This window comes from Dermacentor andersoni, chromosome 1, assembly GCF_023375885.2.
Source record: "Dermacentor andersoni chromosome 1, qqDerAnde1_hic_scaffold, whole genome shotgun sequence".
NCBI classification, from domain to species: Eukaryota; Metazoa; Arthropoda; class Arachnida; order Ixodida; family Ixodidae; genus Dermacentor; species Dermacentor andersoni.
In genome coordinates, this window is record NC_092814.1 from 131,742,056 (window position 1) to 131,761,417 (window position 19,362).

At 47.5% G+C, this 19,362-nt stretch overlaps 1 protein-coding gene across 1 annotated transcript; it reads right to left on the minus strand.

The window, feature by feature from the left end:
• Nucleotides 1–900: 900 nt before the first annotated feature.
• On the minus strand, nucleotides 901–12,202 carry LOC126545879 (uncharacterized). Its single transcript, XM_050193908.2, has 4 exons — nucleotides 11,905–12,202; nucleotides 7,214–7,520; nucleotides 5,784–6,015; nucleotides 901–5,402 (listed from the first exon to the last, which is right to left on the minus strand). Exons 1-4 carry the CDS (start codon nucleotides 11,971–11,973, stop codon nucleotides 4,268–4,270), a joined length of 1,743 nt encoding a protein of 580 aa, XP_050049865.1. The 5' UTR covers nucleotides 11,974–12,202; the 3' UTR covers nucleotides 901–4,267.
• Nucleotides 12,203–19,362: the final 7,160 nt, after the last annotated feature.

A 19,362-nucleotide genomic window follows, 5' to 3' on the forward strand; every position in this document is an offset into this window, starting at 1 on the left:
ATTTATTGAGCTGCACTCCATATTATTGTAAAAAATACCGTTCTCAGTTTGAACTTTTTTGGATATGTAGGACTCCAATCGTAACAACTGTTTGTGAGCGGAATAATTGTCATGTGCCTATAAGCACTTGGGCAGCGGAACAACGTAAGCAGATCGTACTAGAAAAATTCAGCAGATACACATAAGACTGATTACGTGTGGGAATGCGAAAGCATTATGCCGTTTGTAGAACTCGCAACGTCATGAACGTATTCATGTTATACACTCATGACGTGGCACCACCTCCTCCGGCCATTTTTTTGGTACCATCTTTCGGTCACGCCGACAACCCCGACGGATTTTTGCGTAATGAGGCACTTTCGCATTATTAACGCATTTAAATTATGGCTCGAGACCTATTTGGGGTAGTAGGTAAGTGGAAGAGAGGTCGGGCTAAATATTATTCACTAAGGGAGCTTCACATACGAGGCTCCATAGGGATGTTACGGGCCTTTTCACTATTAGCTTGTGTCCCGATCCAGCACTGAGCTTCAATAAGTTAGCATTTAGCTTCGATTAAGATGTTTGTCCCTAATTTATCTCTCTCGTTTTCTTTGTTGGCGTGCAAGAACTGAACTATCAGAATAAAGATGCTCACTCCATTGCTAAGCGTTCAAGGGGATTCGTTCATAACCTGAACAATCTTTAGGTTCGGTGTTTGAAGCAACAAACCCGAACCAAGTTGTATCAAGGAAAGCATTTTTTATGCAACTGCGTGACTAAGAGGAATCATGAATTGAATTCTGGGGTTTTACATGCTAAAACCACGATTTCATTCTACGCCCCGCCGTAGTAGGAAACTCCAGATTAATTTGACCACCAGGGGTTTGTTAACGGGCCCCGAATGCACAGGACACTGGCTTTCTTTTTTTTTTTGCATTTTGCCTCCATCTAAATGCGGCCGCCACGGTCAGGATTTGACCCTTCGACCTCGTGCTTAGCAGCACAACACCATAGCCACTAAACCACCTTGGCGGGTTAAGAAGAATCATGAACATATGCTTCAGTGTAAAGATATAGCAGCACCAAGTCCAAGAAACTGCCAATTAACGACGCGGGATTCCCGTTAAAGGCGATCAGGAACTAAAGTCACCATAAAATTCCCGTAAACTACGACATTTCCTATATAACCCATTAATTTCCAGTTCACTTGTACACATAGCCCTTTCTTAACATAATTACGTGAAGGAAAGAAAAAAAAACGAATACCTCTTACTACAGACACCTTCATGTCTGAAGAAGTGTTATTGCATTCGCTGCGAAGGCAATATATGGTATCGAGTCTCTCGCCCATATTAGTTCACCTTCCACGACAGTTAGTGCGAATACTTGAAACATCTCATGATAAGTGCGACGATCGGCATAACTGCCTATAAATAGCCATTGAAGGCATTGACTTGCAGAACACAGTACGTTTTTGATAATTACAACGGAACGTTAAAGAGCACTTTCAAGAAGTGGTATTAACTGTTTCGCGCTGTGTGTCAGCCAGTTGGTTCCATGAACCTCCAAGTAAGAGAAACGGTGCATACCGTGAATGGTGACAAAATCCAAACCTTGGGCCAGTTTCTTGAAAATGCATTTATTATGAATGAATTTTTATGGTACAAAATGAAAATGGTACATATGTACACTTCCTTGCTTTCAATGTATATCAATATCCTGACGCACTTGCATGCACACGCTAATACAGAATGCACCTGAAAATACACACTGAGAGATAAAGTGGACTCGATGAGTGAAATAAGTAATCATGACGACACACTGGTGTTAAACAAATAATAGATGAGGCATGCTCACCGCTTGTAATTAAGCGGTGGTCACAACAGGTAGAAATGCCGCTAAGCACGCGCGTTAGAACGCCCCACCCCGGCCATGCGACACGATGGCACAGAACTTCGCGACAGACGGAAAGCGAGGACATGAGCCCTCGCTTTCCTAACGTCATGCACGCACGTCCGTTGAGGTTTCTCCTGTCAAAACATGTATAACCGTTGGGTTCCTATGTATATGATCAGGCTTTCACGCTTTTCCACGGTTACTAAATTACAGCAGCGGCTGCAACGGTCACTGCGCGTTTCCAACGTGCCACATCAGCCTTCCGACAAGCCTGCCGCAAGTACAGTGCGCCTCCAGCCCTCAGTGTCGTTTTCAGCATCACGAATGGCATGAAAGCAATAACTGTTGGACGCTATTTTATCAGATCTACAACTAATGGACGACGAGCTCGCTGCATCCTTCACATAATTTTCAGGTAAAGTCCCAAAGTCTTTCTGTAGTGCTTTTGTGTACTCTGCCGGTGTCTCCTTTTTCTCGTTGTCGGAGCTAACCACTGGTTATAGCAGTTGAGCGTAATTGCGTTGCTCATGCAAGTCATTCCTAAGTGTCCAAAGTGGTCAAAAGGAAGTGCCCTAAAATTTCGCTATTTGTCAAATATGTCATATTGAGAGAGTCAGGAAACACGTCCAGCCTTTCGCAGCCGTAAAAATATTCCCCATTCGCTTATGCAAGCCTAAAATGTGAGCGAACAAGAGAAACGAGTAGTAGGCTTAGCTCTCAAGGTCTACATCTGAGGTAATCACGTCGTATCACCTAGAAGTGACGCTGAATGAACTGTTAGCACTCGTAGTGCTGTTACCGATCATTGCCGGTAACAGTCACCCTGCTACTAAGTAATATTATGCTTTTACTTTCCTGCGTGGAGGCGCTTTATTTTCTACTACGACAATATATTCAAGGCGCATAACTTTTCAACATCTAAAGCAGGAAGTAAATTTTTCTGAGCTGCTTCTTGAGCCCCTATAGCATGGCTAGAGCCGTCTTATCTTTACATCGTGCTCTTTATAATGAGGTTAAATAAGTTTCTATTAGTTAAGTACTTGTAATAGATATGACCATTTATTTGAAGAAAATGCTCCTAGACAAAATTGCACTTTGCCTAACGATGCTTGGTCTGCGCGTCAAAACCATCTCCTAGGCTACGCCGTAGAGCAATATGCTCTGTCTCGTTGTCATCTGAATAGCCGCGCCAGTTAATGTATCAACGAGTGCGTGTTTGAACATCTTTTTTACAACCAGCCACAGTGACACTCTTTATATTACAATATTATAGCCCAATATTATAATCAAGCACAGAAAACAAAAGGAACGGAGCCCACTACGAGAATATTTAATACCGATTGCTGCCTTCAATTTACTCGTGTTTTGTATTTTTCCCTGGGGTTTCTGTGACGTGCTATATGCACCTGCCTGTTGCAGTCTGTTATCTGCGGCACTAGAGATAGTAGTAGTATTTTTTAAATTAAATAGCGCCATTTTTATGTTCACGATGTGTACATTTCAAGTAGTTCATGTTCAATATGTATATTTATTTAGTAGAGGTGTAAAGTAAACGATACTCTTATTATTCTTTGTAACTAGTGATATGCTGCAGCATTTACCAGAGCGGTGAATTGGATAGTTGGGGTAGATTCATTGTTCTTGCGCCATGTATGGCACACACTGACGGGAGAAGATGAACACTAACTGGAAACCGATGATACAAACTGACACGAAGAAGCACGAAACTGACACACAGTTCGTGTCGTTGGTTCCCAGTCAGTGTTCATATTGTTCCCCTCAGTATGTGCCCTACATGGCGCAGGAACAATGAAGGCTTCAACATATCAGTATTTAAAAAAAAAAACTACGCCGCGCAGGCGCAAAACGTCACACGACGAGTGATGTTCTTGATGAGGTCTTAGTGACCGTCGAGTCTACGCATGCCGTAATAGTATATTTCTATACATTTTTTCATAAATGCCTAAGAGAACCAGAAGTGAATGTGCAGGTTCACGATAAGGAGCAAAGGAGCGCATAGGTGCTCGGGCCTGAGATGTCAAGGTACAGCCACAGTTACGTAACCAGGTAGCTTAAGAGAAACTAGAATTGAACAGAGTAATATCACACGTCGGCATGCACAAGACAAATATCGGTTTGACCACAAGACAATATTTTCGCTTCGCACAAGTTAGTGACTACCAAGCTCGACATTAGCTTGCTTCGTTTAAAAGGAGCAATATTACTTCTTGCACACGTGATGTCTTTACATGTCGCGATTGTGTGCAGAAATGACGTAAAAATACTCTCTCTGGCTATTGCAATATAGGCGGCATAATGCGGTATACATTGCGCATCATTGATAAATAAGCACTTAACGTTAAAAAACGGTGGTTACATGGCACAAACTTCAGCGTATGAACAAGCTGGGCAAGCTACACGCTCGCTGTCGTCTCATCTGCCTGAGCATTTCAGGGCACAGAACCAACGAGTGGGAACGAATTCTATCCTTGAGTCGACTTTCTTCGGCGAGATTTCCAATGGTTAGGCTAACTTGGCAGTCGTTCTTGCAGTCGACTACGGTATACAGGTGGCTTCTTGGCCGCGCTGTCTCCTTCCATACATGTGGAGTTTCACTTGTGGAGACGCAGTCTTCTCCAGTGGAAACCGCGGTTTCTCGAGAAGTCATGTCGGCGTCTTCATTCTTCTTGTCCCGAGAAGAAAGGCAATGCGTCGGCTGAGACGACGGGGCTGCCGCATCCCTAAGGTCGTGCACTTCTGTAGCAGCAGGCGTTGCGGTGTCGTCCACCATATGGCTGTTCGCGGCAGTGGCCTTTGTTATGGACCCGTACGGCGAGACGTGCGTGCCGCCTTGGTTGGGACAGGGCACCATATCGGCTGGCATCGAGTACGGCCTCAGAGTCCGTTCGTTGGGGGACGACTCAACCACGTTCGCAGCTTCTTCAACGGACGCTGTCTTGGCTGGCTCCGACTTGCGCCGCCTGTGAGTTTTGGGAGGCAGTGGCGGCGGTATGTCATCCTCTTTCTCCAGCGATGCCCTTCTCAGCAGCACGTCATCGAGCTTCTCGTAGATGCGCTCGTCCGTGTCGCTGCAGACGCTGAACGCCACCTCGGACACGGGCGACTCAAGTTCGCTGTCGACGTTAGCGGACGTAATCGAGATTCCGGAGTCAAAAGTGGAAATGGACAGATGCGACTGGCGGGAGCAGGGGAACCCCTGCACTTCATCCAGTCTAGGAGAGGGCAGAGGCCCCTTGAAGGTGGGCATCTGCAGCACGGAGATGGCGTTGGTTTTCGGCACACTGTAGCCGTTGCTGTCTTCAACGGCGGCCACGCGATGCTGCTGTGCGGAGCCTTGCCGTCGCGCAGGAATGTGGCCACGCATCTCATGTACTTCCTTCCAGCTGTACTGTTCGGGTGTCATGCGCTTGAGAATGCCTTGAACGACGCCGCGCAGCGTGTAGACAAAGTTGAGCGCTTCCGGGCAGTAGAAGTGGAGCACGCCTCTCCCGGTCGAGCTCTCGCTGCGGGATAGAAATAAAGAAGGGGTTAGGTTACGTGGGTACAACCCTACGTTGTGGTTGAGGAGTTGCTTTGCGAACACGCACATTCATGCTTTCAAGAAATGAATCTTGCCATTTGTATTCACTTCTTTTCTTTATTCTTTATTATTTTTTTAATGTGAGAGTGTCAGAAGATGGGGCTGATGCCTGCAAGGGGAGCTGGCCGCTCCTCACTGTATATGGGGAAAAATATAGCTGTCTGCGAGATGTTCATCACTATTATTATTAATATGCGGCCGACAGCGGCACGGTGCGCGATATGCAGCGAATTCAGCACGTGGCTAGGAGTCCTGACACCGTGTCTAGGGTACTGGTCGCCGAAGCTCAGAACTGCATGCTCACCTTCCACACTCGATTGCTAGCAGCTTGCCATGGTCCGCCTCGTGTTTGTTCCGCGAGACCTGGAACCGGACGAGGGTGTTGAGGTACCACTCCTGAATCACGTGCTCCGTGTGCGGGTGTGTAAGGATAAGTTTGTGACCACTGATGGACAGGTTTCCGTAGCTGCCCAAGAGGCCAGCGCGGCCACTCCATGCGTCGTCGATGAGCGAGGCCTCGAACTTGAAGCCCAGTACTGCGGGAACATAACAGCAGAAGATCATGCCCCGGTTATAAATTGCAAAAGATATGTAAAATAGAAATAAACTAAAAGTTAATAGAAAGAAGAAGACCGAGGAGAAGCGTCAATGCAGGCCGAATATGAGCGAATGGAATGAAGTGGCTGTAAATTAGGTGCACTAGAGAGTAGTAATCGCAGATGTGTTCAAAGATAAATCACCCGCGATCAGCCGGAGAAAAACAAATGGCTGTTCGCTGTTGCGCAAGTCACTCATGATGGAATGAAAACGAATATATCTGTTTTTTTTAGTTTTTTTTTAACTTTTTTGCGAAGTGCACAGCGCAGCCGTTTTGTTCATTGAGCAACGAAGAACTTCCTCCATGGTTTTGTTTCTCTTGCGTCGCTGTTCGTTTTCTACGGCACTTTCTCGATAAAACCCTGAAGGTTTTGAAAGGTATAGATTGTTTCAGTGACACAGAGAAATGAAGATCCTGCTACAGTTCTACAGCTAATGTATAGACACCTGTGACAAAGTCTCATTGCGTGCAGAGGAATCTCACTGCTCTTCTCATCATGGGAAGTCATCTTAAAGAGCTCTACAGGGTGTTTTTGACATGCACGATTATGTAGTTAAGCGTCGTCGGTGTAGCAACCTTTCTTGGAAGCGTTTTGTACACCGCTTCAGTAAGCTTCGTGTCCTTCCCAATGGCCTGCAGTTTCCACAAAAATGTGGCCACGTTCGAAATCAAGTGCTCGCGCACCTTCTCCCTTTCGACTCCCTCAGTAATAAATAAATAAATAAATAAATAAATAAATAAATAAAAGCATTGTCTTTTCTTTCACATTTGCCTTGCTCCCCCGTACTTCACTCTCAGTTCGTTATTGCTACTGCTCGTGAGCTAGAATTGACAAGCCGTGGCAGGTGAAGGAATCAGGCTTTCCAAGTAACTAAATGACGGCGATTTCGAAAATCAGCAAGCTCAAAAAAGGGCAAGCGCGACTTGTACAACAGCACTGTCGGTTGTATTGTCGAATCATATTTGGCTCTTGCACTCACGACACGTACCTAACCAGAGAGCAGGTGTATTTACCCTTTTCAGAACGTGTTGCAGGGCTCACTTAAACGATTGCTTTGGCATTCGGCGTGCTCGCGCGCATCTTTTTTTGTTCCGCGATCACAGACGTCCGCGACGTTGCGTGGTCGAAAACGTACCGTTCTCAAGCTCCACCATGGGCACGGGTGGCCAGAGCAGCGCTCGCAACGCGGCCATCCACTCCTGGCTCTGCGTCTCGCTCTCGCCGGCCAGGTAGACCATGGGCGGCCGCTGGCCCGAGCGCACGGCCAAGGCGAACTCTCGCGAGCTCGAGCCGCACCGGAACACCTGGGCGTTCTTGGGCGATAGCGTGCCGCGAGCCTGGACGCCCGAGTTGCGGTGGGCGCGCACCTCGAGCAGCACGTCGCACGGCTGGCCCAACGCCGACTCCAGCTGGGTCAGGTCGACCCATTTCCGCTTCCAGCTCTGCGTCGCAGCGTGCCAGCCAGCATGAGGAACACAGCCGCGTCAACAAACGCTCGCGGCGAGCTTCAGCGCGGAGTACGTGCGCGCAGCCGAGAAACACACCGCAGCTCGCTGCGCTATGTTACTCCTCGCTGATGCTATACTACGAATGTTTATAGCCTACTATTGTGTTTATTTCTCTCCGGCACATGTTTTCGCCACAAGACGCGTCTGCTGCTTTCAAGCATGCAGAATAGGAAAATAAACGATGCGCTGTGACGACGCGTGCTTTCTGACAGTGAATATAGCCGTTCAGAGGCGCTCCATGTCATGCTTTCTTCTACGTCCGAACGCTATAACGACCTGGTGTCAGTAGTTATTCTGCATTGCGTGCGTGGGCTTCCCAAAAGATCTAGGAAAGTATTCCTTTTGCTTTTGTTTTTAATCGCACGGTTTGCCCTACTTCGAGGGTGTACAGCGCAATGGTAACGACAGGGACAAAAAAGGAGACGCGGACACCCTCGAAGATGCCTCACCAACTAGGCCAAGCTACCACTTTGCCAAGTTTGCCGTGTGGCATATGGTTTAACTTAATGCGTGAAATCCTTCTTCGTGAAGAAGCTGCATAAGTGGCCCCCTTAAGTTATCGTTCATAATTAACCGTTGCTAATCTGTGGGCTGGTCTGTCCGTTCCCCAGCACCTCTAAGCACTTCTCGTGGCCTTCGTCTCTGGAAACAGCCACACCAGGTGTCGAGCATCCGCTGCGGACGCGGGGGCAGAGCACTTCGGGCACTTCACGGGGTCTTCAGGTGCTGGGCCCAGGCTCAGGTTACAGATCGGGTAAGAGCCACCCCAGCCCAAATTCTCCTGAGAAAGGCTTCCTTCACACAAGTTAGATTACGGGCAAAGGAGCATACACACGGGGGGATTAGAGCACAGATGACCTCCTCTCAATAAGGAGCAGGTATGTTCCGCTCACTTTATTGTAAGCTGGACATATCTGCTTCGAATAGTAGTAGTTGTTTCTAGCTTTTTTTCCCTAGATGCGTTAAGTATAACCTGTAATACTTCAAATACTCTACGTGTGTCGTTTGTATTGTTTGTTGAATTAATGTCACCGACCGTCAGCGGCGTACGTGCCTTAGGTCTCTTTCTCCAGCCGTTTCAGCGTGCCCAGAATATCGGTGCTGTCCGCATAGCACCGGCTTTTGCAAGCAGCGGCGTCAGAATTCGGACAGAGACAATGAACGACCTGTGCTCAAAGCGTTTCTTATCTCCTGCACTGTTCGAATTTGTCTTTCGTGCAAGTACCTGCGAGCTAAAAGATACAGTGGACATATTCGACGAACTCTGGCATCTACTGATAACGCAAGCGGTATCCTGTGGACAATGTAACGATCAGACAGGTAACGTACGGTCCACCACAACAGCTTATGGAACAAGGGATCTCAGAAAACGTTGAATTTCCGAGCTGTCTATAAAGTAACCAGTACAGCCGTGTGTCACAATGTTGTTAGCATATAGTAGTAGAGGCTGCAAATGCGAATGCCAGGCTGCGTTGTGAGGCTGTGGAGATATTCAGCCTTTCCTCAGATCCCGTGGTCAGTAAAATTTTGTGGTTGATTGTACATTTTCAGAAGCCTGGCTATCCGCATTAGCCGTATACGCTAAAGAAATGACGCAGAACTCCGAAACCGCGAGTGATGCAGGTGCCAGTGGTGCGTTATTCCTTGAATAGTGGAAAAGAAGCGGGAGTTCTCACGCCGTTAACTTATGGACATATGGGTTCAGTTTGCTCACTCCACTGCCACGCGGCGCATCGATACCTACAAGTGTCCCTGTTGACCAACACTCTATAATGGGGAAAGGCGACAAGGAAAATTTCTTTTCCATTTCCCCCCTCTTGGCTAGCAGACAGAACTCTTTCTAGTTAACCTTCTCCTTTACCACTGTTTTTTTTTCTCTCTCTCCCTCGCGTGCGAATGCCGAATGCAATGACAAATTACAGTGTGCTACCAATTGGTAAATTTATCACTGAGGTGGCAAAGAAACAACCTGTGCCGGCCGGAACCACAGAAGACGCACGTTTGCGGTATAACAAGTTATAAGTGTCATATATTTTCCTTAATTATTAATGCTCATTTGCTAAGATTTTCAAGCACGTTAAAAAACCGCACCTGACCAAAATACGTCTTCTATAAGCCGATATCTCATATGTGACTGTGAAGTTCTTGGACATTTTTAAATATCAGCAATAATTTTACTACTACTACTACTACTACTACTACTACTACTACTACTACTACTACTACTACTACTACTACTACTACCAACTACTTACTATACTACTACTACTACTACTACTACTACTACTACTACTACTACTACTACTACTACTACTACTACTACTACTACTAACTAGTACTAGTAGTAGATTCCAAGCCGAGCGCCCTAGCGAATGTAAGCGGCGAGCTCAAGAGTACCAGCGTGGTGCGCAGGGCGCAGCTGCTGAAGTTTCAAAGTGCTCGATACATGTCCAACGACGACCAAGAGTGAGTTCAAGGTGTTGATTAGGAAGTTCGTAATTACTGGAGGAGACATCGCTGGCGGAGACCAGATGGGAAAGTGCAGGAGCGAGCCTGCTAAGAGAGTACGGTCGAAGAAATTTATCGAATGCGCGCAACTCCGACGCGAACTATTCCAACAAAGACTTTCGTCGATATCTTACATGTACCTACACACTCGTGCGAAATAAGAGGCCTTTAATTTTCTTACAAAACGAAAGAAACTTCAGAATCATGTTTTTTTATGACTTCTTGCGTAGCGGCGACTGATCTTTGACTGACAATCATCACTGTCCTAGTAACACCGCATTAATTTGCAAAAAAAAAATGCAGCTTTCGAAGTTACCGTGAACTTCAAGTGACAATGACTGCCTTCCTTGGTCTAGTTAAGCACGAAAGCAAGCACACGATAATGGCTGCTGCTTATAGTGGTCATGTGGAATAACCAGTGCAAGATACATCTAAACACAAGCGTCTGACAAAAACAAAAGTGAGAATAGTTACAAATATATACGAAGTCTGTGGAGAGTCAGTGTAGACCTTGCAATCAAACATTTGATAGTACATGAGGCGTAGTGTTCGTCCCGTTATTCTTTCTTACACAGTTTCGCTGGCGCACTCGTATAAGTCGGTCATTCCTCCTCGTCGCAAAAATGCTAAGAAACACATTTCCCCGATATTGACTATTTTCAGCCTTCGCTATGGTTCCGCGGCTATCACGTTCCGTTGCCGAGCGTACGATTCCCGGCTGCGCTCTAATAGGCACTGAATGCAAAGAAGACCTGTGTACTGACCTCTCGGTGCGCGTTAAGCAGTTCCGCGTGATTCAAATAAATATGGTGTTGCACACAACAGTGCCTCTCGTTGCGTGTAGACTTGGGACATAAAGCGCCATGAGATGTTAATGTTGTAAAACTCGCACGATATAGTATTTTAGAAGTGTAGAGAATATTTTTCGTTCTCTTGGTTGACGCATTATATATAAATAAACAAATAAATAAATCACCTTACTTGCAATAATATCCTGAAGTCGTTTGCTACCCTATTTTACCGGCCAGCAAGCTGTAAAGTTTGTAGTATTTTTCACGCATGATCCCTAGCTTCAGCAAGCGCACATTTTATCGCTTAGATATTCATCTTAGACTAACTCATCGACGAATAGAGCAAAGTTAAGCGTTTAAAACAAGAAATACTCTCGTTATCGACCGACAGAGTTGTCCGACCTGTGTTTATTGGGACTTCCAGGTTAATTTATTACATGTGGTGTCGAAGTTTACAAGCTTGCGCATAGTAAAGCAAATTATTTTCATTGTGTTCTCTGTAGAGACAAGGTGAAATATAATCAAGTTAAACCAAAAAGGCGCACGTGAATTCATGACGTACAACGCACAGAGCAAGTACACAATAGCAAATCACTCATGACCGCATGGAGCATAACAACTGCTACACAAGGACATTATGCAGATACTAACTGCTGGAACAGCTCCCATAGGTCACGCTAGCGATCATGAGGTCAGCACTTGATCACCAGCGCGACTATGTCCATTTCGCAACGCGCAATTTCTCCGCCCTTTCTTGGACATGGTAACTATTCCGAACTGCTTTTCAACTGCGCGCATTCTCCAATAAACTTGACATCGTATTCGCTTCCTCTGAACCCTGATGACGGGAGCACAGAGAAAGTTAATCAAGGGGAGAATCAAATACAAGCCTTTGAATAGTTCTAAACTGTTCATCTTTTCTACACCCGCTAAAAGGGCGCACTCTCGCGCAAACATTGAACAGCAAATAAGCGTTCGACAACACAGCCGCAGATGCAAAGTGCAATTGATGCTCGAACCTTCCAAGTGGAGCTGTTGCGGGCGCTTTGTGGCAGCTTCACGTCCACATATCCGCTCTTGATCACCATGGGATAGCTTGGACTCGACGGTGGCGTCGGCGAGAGAGTCTTTTCAAAAGCCAGTTGCTGCTCAACTTCGCCTGGCTGGTTTCTTCTCCCGGATTCACGGGGTCGCCCGCCTCACCAGTGGCTGCTCGGAAGTGTTAGCGCCGCGCAGCGCCCAGGATAGGACTGACTGAGTGAGGGAGCTTCGGGTGAACGTCGGGGCACGACGGCTGCTGAAGCGTGTCTGCTTCTGGCCCCGTTGCACCGAGGGCTTTTGGCCCCTGGAGCTGGCCTTATCGGCCACCGAGTATCGACCACGGTGGGGCGCCAATTCGTCGCTGGAGCCCATTGTCTTTGCTTATCGCCGATGTAGTAGGCGGCGTGTACAGAGCGGCGCGCTAGGTTCCTGCTATTGTGTGTTTCCCTACGCGCGTCGTGTGGCCGCACTTTTTCTCCACATGTTACGCGCAGCGCGAACGCTCGGGATATAATGTATCCGCTGTCCGCGCTGTGGTCACCACCACTGTTCATTCAACTAGCCCGTGCGACTCACGGGGCCCAAGATAACATCTCGAGCGTAAACGCGGCGGTTGCCAAGCAACTTCGCTTGAGAGCAACGTCGATGACGAGCCGCCACGCTCGGAATAAGCAAAATGAAATATAAGCAGCTGGCGAAAACTCCCCCGTTCTAAAACCTATTCAATTCAATAGCTAATCAAGGCAAGTGAAAAAGAACAATCGAAAATAACAGCAATACACGACCATAAAACAAAATAATTAGCAAGCACAGACTTCAGGTCAGAGAGGCTAAAGTCTGAGCGAGTGGCGCATTCCACAACAAAGCGTATCGCTTCCTTCCACTGGTATCCATGAGAGCGAGGCTGCTAAGTTGAATTTCCTCTTCAAATCCGACGCAAAGTTATTCTTTGTGTGTAGACTACGGCTGCTATTGAGTGTTAAATCGCACATAAAATAAACGTGTTTTGGCGAAAGAGTACAGTGCAAAGTAAGCAGTGCGGGGCGTTACCGTATCTGTCGCAGAAAAAACATAGTTGGAACTCTGCCGACAATTGCCCACCAAGATGACGAAAACAGCTCTTAAGACGAGGAAACGCAATAATCAAACACATGCGTTGACTAACAGCTTAATTTCATTATGATGACGAGTATTTTCTTACGCTTGAGAACAGTGGTTGTCGAAATGGCAGCAGAAATGGCAACGTATCGTAGGCAAGGAAGAAACAAAAGACGAGATAATAAAGCTCGATAACTCACAAGTTTATTTCGAAAAGTGCAACAGTTCTTGTGCAAGCCAAAGCAATTCACTGCTATATCAAGCAACAAATCCAGCCTGACGGTCGTAATACAATAACCTACGCTTGCTTCTTTTATAATAGGAAGGCTATTTATTTCGTCCTTGTTCGCAACGCGCTTTGCACTTTTTGTTGTAAAGACCTAACGAACTCAAACAAAAGCAATTATATAGTCACAGGTTTGTCGGGCCTGTGTTGTGCTCTCGTATTACTATTTAGCGTTTTTCTTCATTGTGGCCCCCATACGCACCAACTGAAGTGTCAATTACTTTGTTAGGATTTCAGACTGTTAGGATTTCAGAGTAATCGTTCCTATATTTCAAACAAATATGGGCATTTCCGAAAGCAAAGGAGCCCTGGTAGAAGGAAGGAGCTTTATGCAGGCTTTTTTTAACACGAAAGTGTGTTATGCCCGGGTCCACCATCAACTTCCTGTAACAGATGTAACGTCGGCGCGAACGCGTAAAACATGCTGTCTTGACAGGCATGTCGCGGCCTATAGGAGCGGTAAAGCGAAGTACTGCATCACGACACTAACGAGCGCAGACAGCGAGCGCTTCAGAAGACTCAGCGCACCAGAGGCTCCAATGCGATGTAGCCCAGTGTAGGCGGCGTAGGCCTTCTGCTGAGGTGACAATGCAGTTTCGGCGCATGGTTTGTCTTTCGCGTCCGATTATCCTGTGACGCCTCGTCGCCTACGGAGTGCAGCTTCAAAATGCACCAGCAGTGCTTACACGCAGCTTGCTGGCTTCACTTGCGATGGCACCAATTAAGAAAACTGCTGCGAAAGCGGCGCAGAAAGCTAACGACGTCGACGGGCGAATCTCGCTTTCGTCCGCCAAGAGACACGCCAGCGTGAAGCAGAACGCCTTCGCGCGTTCGCGGCGCACGCTGCGAGCTCTGCCACTCGCATTCCTGAAGCTGAGCGCGTCGCAACTCAACCGGCTGCCCAAGACACAACGGTGCCGGACCAAAGTGCTCGTGCCTTCGCCGAAGCGACTCGGCAGCTGGACGCCGCGCGCCAGACAAACCTGAATCATGGTCGCCGACCCGCAAATCGCGCGCCTTTCGCTGCAGCGGACCGTGAGTTCACGAAGTCGGCACGCAACAGCATCTGTGAAGACACGTTTCCCACCTGGTGTTCTACCCACTCCTATGAAAGAGGGATCAATCATGTCTTTTTTTTTCTTTGCCTGCTGACCTTAGAAATTGTTCACGCTAGGAGAGCACATTTAATCCCCGTGTAGTGGTGACTGCTACTCCTACTCTCATATCAATATAATGACCCTTTCGTTTTACTTCACAATAATCAGTCACGGTTTCGTCTTAGAGAAGGACGTCAAGAAGTGTTGCCTGTGCTAAGGAATGAAAAATGAAACGATTCTTAAGTACGTAGTAGCTACGTTTCTTACATCCTTAATCACAGTTCAAAAATCAAAGAACCCTCATCAAATTTAAAATTCCATTGCTTTACTAACCAAAAATTTCTTCATCGGCGAAGCTAAATAACGGTGGCTGCGTGGCGCTGAAATCAAATGGGACTGTTGTTTTCCCTGCAAAAAAAAAGGAACTCTCCCCAGATATGATTTAACTGTGTGCCGCACCCCTAAAAAGTAAACGTTTAACGTCAAGCCTACTGTGTATGAAGCGCGAACCTTCAAGTGATGGATTCGTTCTACCGGAACAAGCCTCGTGGTGTAATCTTAACATGTGCGCCTTACACGGCCACAGAACCGGTGGGTGCGTGCAGCTCTTGAATATATCAACGCTATGTCAAAACCTATATGTTTTTCATGGCGATGTATAGCGAACCACTGGCGCTTCACCTAGTGCGCTAGAAGTAATGTGATATATATGGCGCTCCTTGGCCATATCTGGCCCTTGCACCATAAAACCCCATATAACAATCAATCAATTGATATTGTCGCAGCACTGCGCGACTGAGGCAGAGAAAGAAGTAGAGTGTGCGTGTGTGATCTCGGGGTACTCTGCGCTCGCGGGGTCTGGCCTGTAGCTTCCTCTCGGACCTCGTTTCACCCTGTAAATAAACATTATTTGTAACATCTTTGGTGGACGTGCGGGGCAAATCTTGGACGATCCTGTACGACCCAGCTCTACCAACTGTCCGACGGAGTATACGCTTGGCCGGTTTACGATCACAAGCAGCGGACATGGCCGACTCCGCAGAAGGCAATGGCGACCTAAACTGCGGCGAACCAGACAGCAATCATGCAGGTCAGGCCGGCTACTGGACACCGGTGCGAGGGCCACCCACCTTTTCGGGGACGGTGGCTTAAACACTACAACAGAGTGAGTCGCCACAGCCACTGGAGCACTACGAAGCAGCTTGATAACGTGGGTTTTTTTCTCGCTGGAACCGCGCTCCTCTGGTTTGAAAACCACGAGAACGTTCTCACAAGCTGGGATAATTTTGTAGAAGAATTCAAGTGCTTTGGGGACCCGATCTCTAAGAAAAAGAAGGCTGAGCAGACGCTTTCCCGACGAGCTCAACTACCTGGCGAAACGTGTACAACGTACATAGAAGCTGTTTTGAACTTATGCGGAATCGTCAGCGCTACCATGACAGACGAAGACAAAGTAGGACATCTGCTTAAAGGAACCGCTGAAGATGTTTATAATTTTCTTATAACGAAGGAAGATCTTAGTACTCCGTCTGATCTGAAGAAACATCCATACAGGGCAAGCAACGCCAATTCGTCAGAAGCCCTACCGCGTTTCACCTTCAGAGAGAAAAGTCATCGTCGAGCAGGTCGAATAAATGTTACAGAAAGGAGTGATCCAGGAATCATGCAGCCCTTGGGCTGCTCCTGTGATCCTAGTAAAAAAAAAAGACAACTCATGGAGATTCTGTGTGGACTATCGCCGCCTAAACACGGTCACAAAGAAAGACGTGTACTCCCTACCACGAACAGACGACGCCGTCGACTGCCTCCACTCCGCGTCGTATTTCTCTTCTGTTGATTTACGGTCAGGATATTGGCAAATTCCCATGCACCCCTCAGACAAGGAGAAGACAGCCTTCGTGACACCTGACGGTCTCTTTGAGTTCAACGTTATGCCCTTTGGCTTATGCAACGCTCCAGCGACATACGAGCGATTTGTGGATACCGTGCTCCGCGGACTCAAATGGGAAATTTGCATGTGCTATTTAGACGACACAATTATCTACGGCCGGACATTTCACGAGCACGATCAGCGCCTGTCGGTCGTTCTTGGCTGTATCTAGCAAGCTGGCCTTATTTTAAACTCGAATAAATGTCATTTCAGTGAGCCTCAAGCCCTCGTATTGGGCTTTCTGGTCGACAACTACGGCATACGACCAGACCCTGAAAAGATAGCTGCGGTTCGCGACTTCCAGCAGCCACAAACGGTGAAAGATCTGCGAAGCTTTTCGGGCCTTTGCTCATATTTTCGGCGCTTTATCAAGAATTTCGCACAGCTTGCCTCTCCCCTCACGTCTCTCCTTCACAAAGGCACCCCATACTTGTGGACTGCTGACTGCGAGTCGGCGTTTCAACAGCTGAAATTTTTGTTGACTTCTGGACCGGTTCTGTGGCATTTTGATCCGGAGGCGTCAACTGAGCTGCATACTGACGCCAGCGGTGTAGGTGTTGGCGCTGTGCTTGTTCTGCTCTGCGGTGGCCGTGAGCATGTAATCGCCTACGCTAGTCGGACACTTACAAAAGCGGAGACAAACTGCACCGTTACTGAACTCGAGTGTCTAGCAGTCGTCTTCAGAAGTTCCGTCCGTATCTACATGGCCGCGCATTCACGATAGTGACTGACCATCATATACTCTGTTGGCTCGTTGGGCTGCGTGACCCGTCTGGCCGGTTGGCCCGCTGGGCTTTGCGCCTTCAAGAGTACAGCTTTTCCGTTAACTAAAAGAGCGGACGCTGTCACACGGATGCTGATTGCCTATCCCGTCTCCCTTCGCCGCGCACTAAAGCTGAGGATGATGACTTCGATGACTACCTAGTTTTCATCTCTTCCGACTTTCCGGACCTGAGTACCTTCGAAAGCGAGCAACGTTGCGACCCTACCTTGAAATCCCTACGAGTAGCTGCACGTGAGCCAACAAGAACAACACCGTTTACATTTCGTAATGGTTTGCTGTACAAAAAACATTACTCGGCTGATGGTCCTCCATTGCTTCTAGTTGTACCCTAAAACCTGCGCCCTGCTGTCCTTCGTTCCATGCACACGACACCGACTTCGACAGAGATTTTTCTGGCCCAAGCACTGGAAAATAACGAAACAGTATGTCGCCAGCTGTACTGTTTGGCAGCGCCACAAGCAAATGACGACGGCTCCAGCAGGCTATTTACAACCAGTTAGGCCACCGACGTTACCCTTTGAAAAAGTCGGCATCGACTTGCTTGGCCCGCTCCCAAAGACGTCAGCTGGCTACCGCTGGATTATAGTATGCGTAGATTACCTTACTCACTACACGGAAACGGCGGCACTTCCATCTGCCACTGCAGCAGATGTCTCTTCATTTTTGTTGCATCACGTCATACTCCGTCACGGCGCTCCCCGGGTTGTCATCAGTGACCGTGGACGGAAATTCACCGCCGACGTTGTTGAAGAACTTTTACGGCTTTGTGGTTCTGCATATCGTCATTCCACTCCTTACCACCCGCAAACCAATGGCCTCACGGAGCGGACGAATCAAACCCTTACCAACATGTTATGGATGTATGTCGCTGCTGACCACAAGAATTGGGACGCCGTCTTACCTTTTGTAACATACGCGTACAATAGTGCCAAGCACGAAGTTACTGGATATGCACCGTCCTTTTTGCTGTACGCACGCGCTCCCCAGAGCTTTCTGGACACTATTCTACCTTTATCGTGCCAAGAAGATCCTTCCATCGCCCAAACTGTGTGTCGTGCTGAGGAAGCACGTCGACTGGCGCATCTTAGGACGTTGTCCTCACAAGGCAACAGCAAGATTCGCTATGATGCGCGGCATATCCCCGTCAGCTTCACTGCCGGTGATTGTTTGGTTGTGGACACCTGTTCGCAAAAAGGGATTGTACCGCAAGTTTCTCGCCACTTACACCGGACCATTCGTTATACTCAGCCGCTTGAGTGATGTGAACTATGACGTCGCCAAAGTGACGGCAAGTAATCGGCTTTCACGTGCGACTCAAGTTGTTCACGTGGCCAGACTCAAGCAGTAGCATCACAGGTCCCTTTAACTCGCTCAGCGAGCTTCGTCTGCCCCCGGCGAAAATGTCGCAGCACTGCATGGCTGAGGCAGAGAAAGAAGAAGTAGAGTGTGCGCGCGTGATCTCGGGGTACTCTGCGCCCGCTGGGCATGGCCTGTAGCTTCCTCTCGGACCTCGTTTCACCCTGTAAATAAGCATCATTCGTAACACTATTACTATGCCATACCATATCCGCTGTAGTTGCTCAGTGGCTATGGTGTTGGGCTTCTGAGCAAGAGGTCGCGGGATCGAATCCCGGCCGCCGCGGCCGCATTTCGATGGGGGCGAAATGCTAAAACACCGGTGGTGCTTAGATTTAGGTGCACGTTAAAGAACCTCAGGTGTTAGAAATTTCCGGAGTCCTCCACTACGGCGTGCCTCATAATCAGAAAGTGGTTTTGGCAAGTCAAACGCCATAATTTAATTTTGAATTACTATCCCACAACACAGCCTTGCACTCTGTCACGCACTTCAAATTCTCATTCCGCCATTACTTTTTTCTCTTCACTAAGCCACGATCGACAGTATAAGACTAGCTTCAACTATTGTCAAAATTATTTACTTTACGAGGTCTCATCGCATGTATTTTAAGGTGAACGATGTCGGAGCGCAGTGTGTCTGGAGGGCCAAAAGGCAAGCCTCTTACGCACCAGCGGGGTACGCAGAAAAGCGGTGCTAGAGCCAGCACAGTCCTTGCAGTTTTCTTATAAATACCTGTACGATCAGAGAACGTAGGGGTTGCTATCGGTTGGAGACAGTGGACTCGTGTCTAGACAACTTCGCATGCTTGGGACTATTATAGATCATATATATATATATATATATATATATATATATATATATATATATATATATATATATTATAG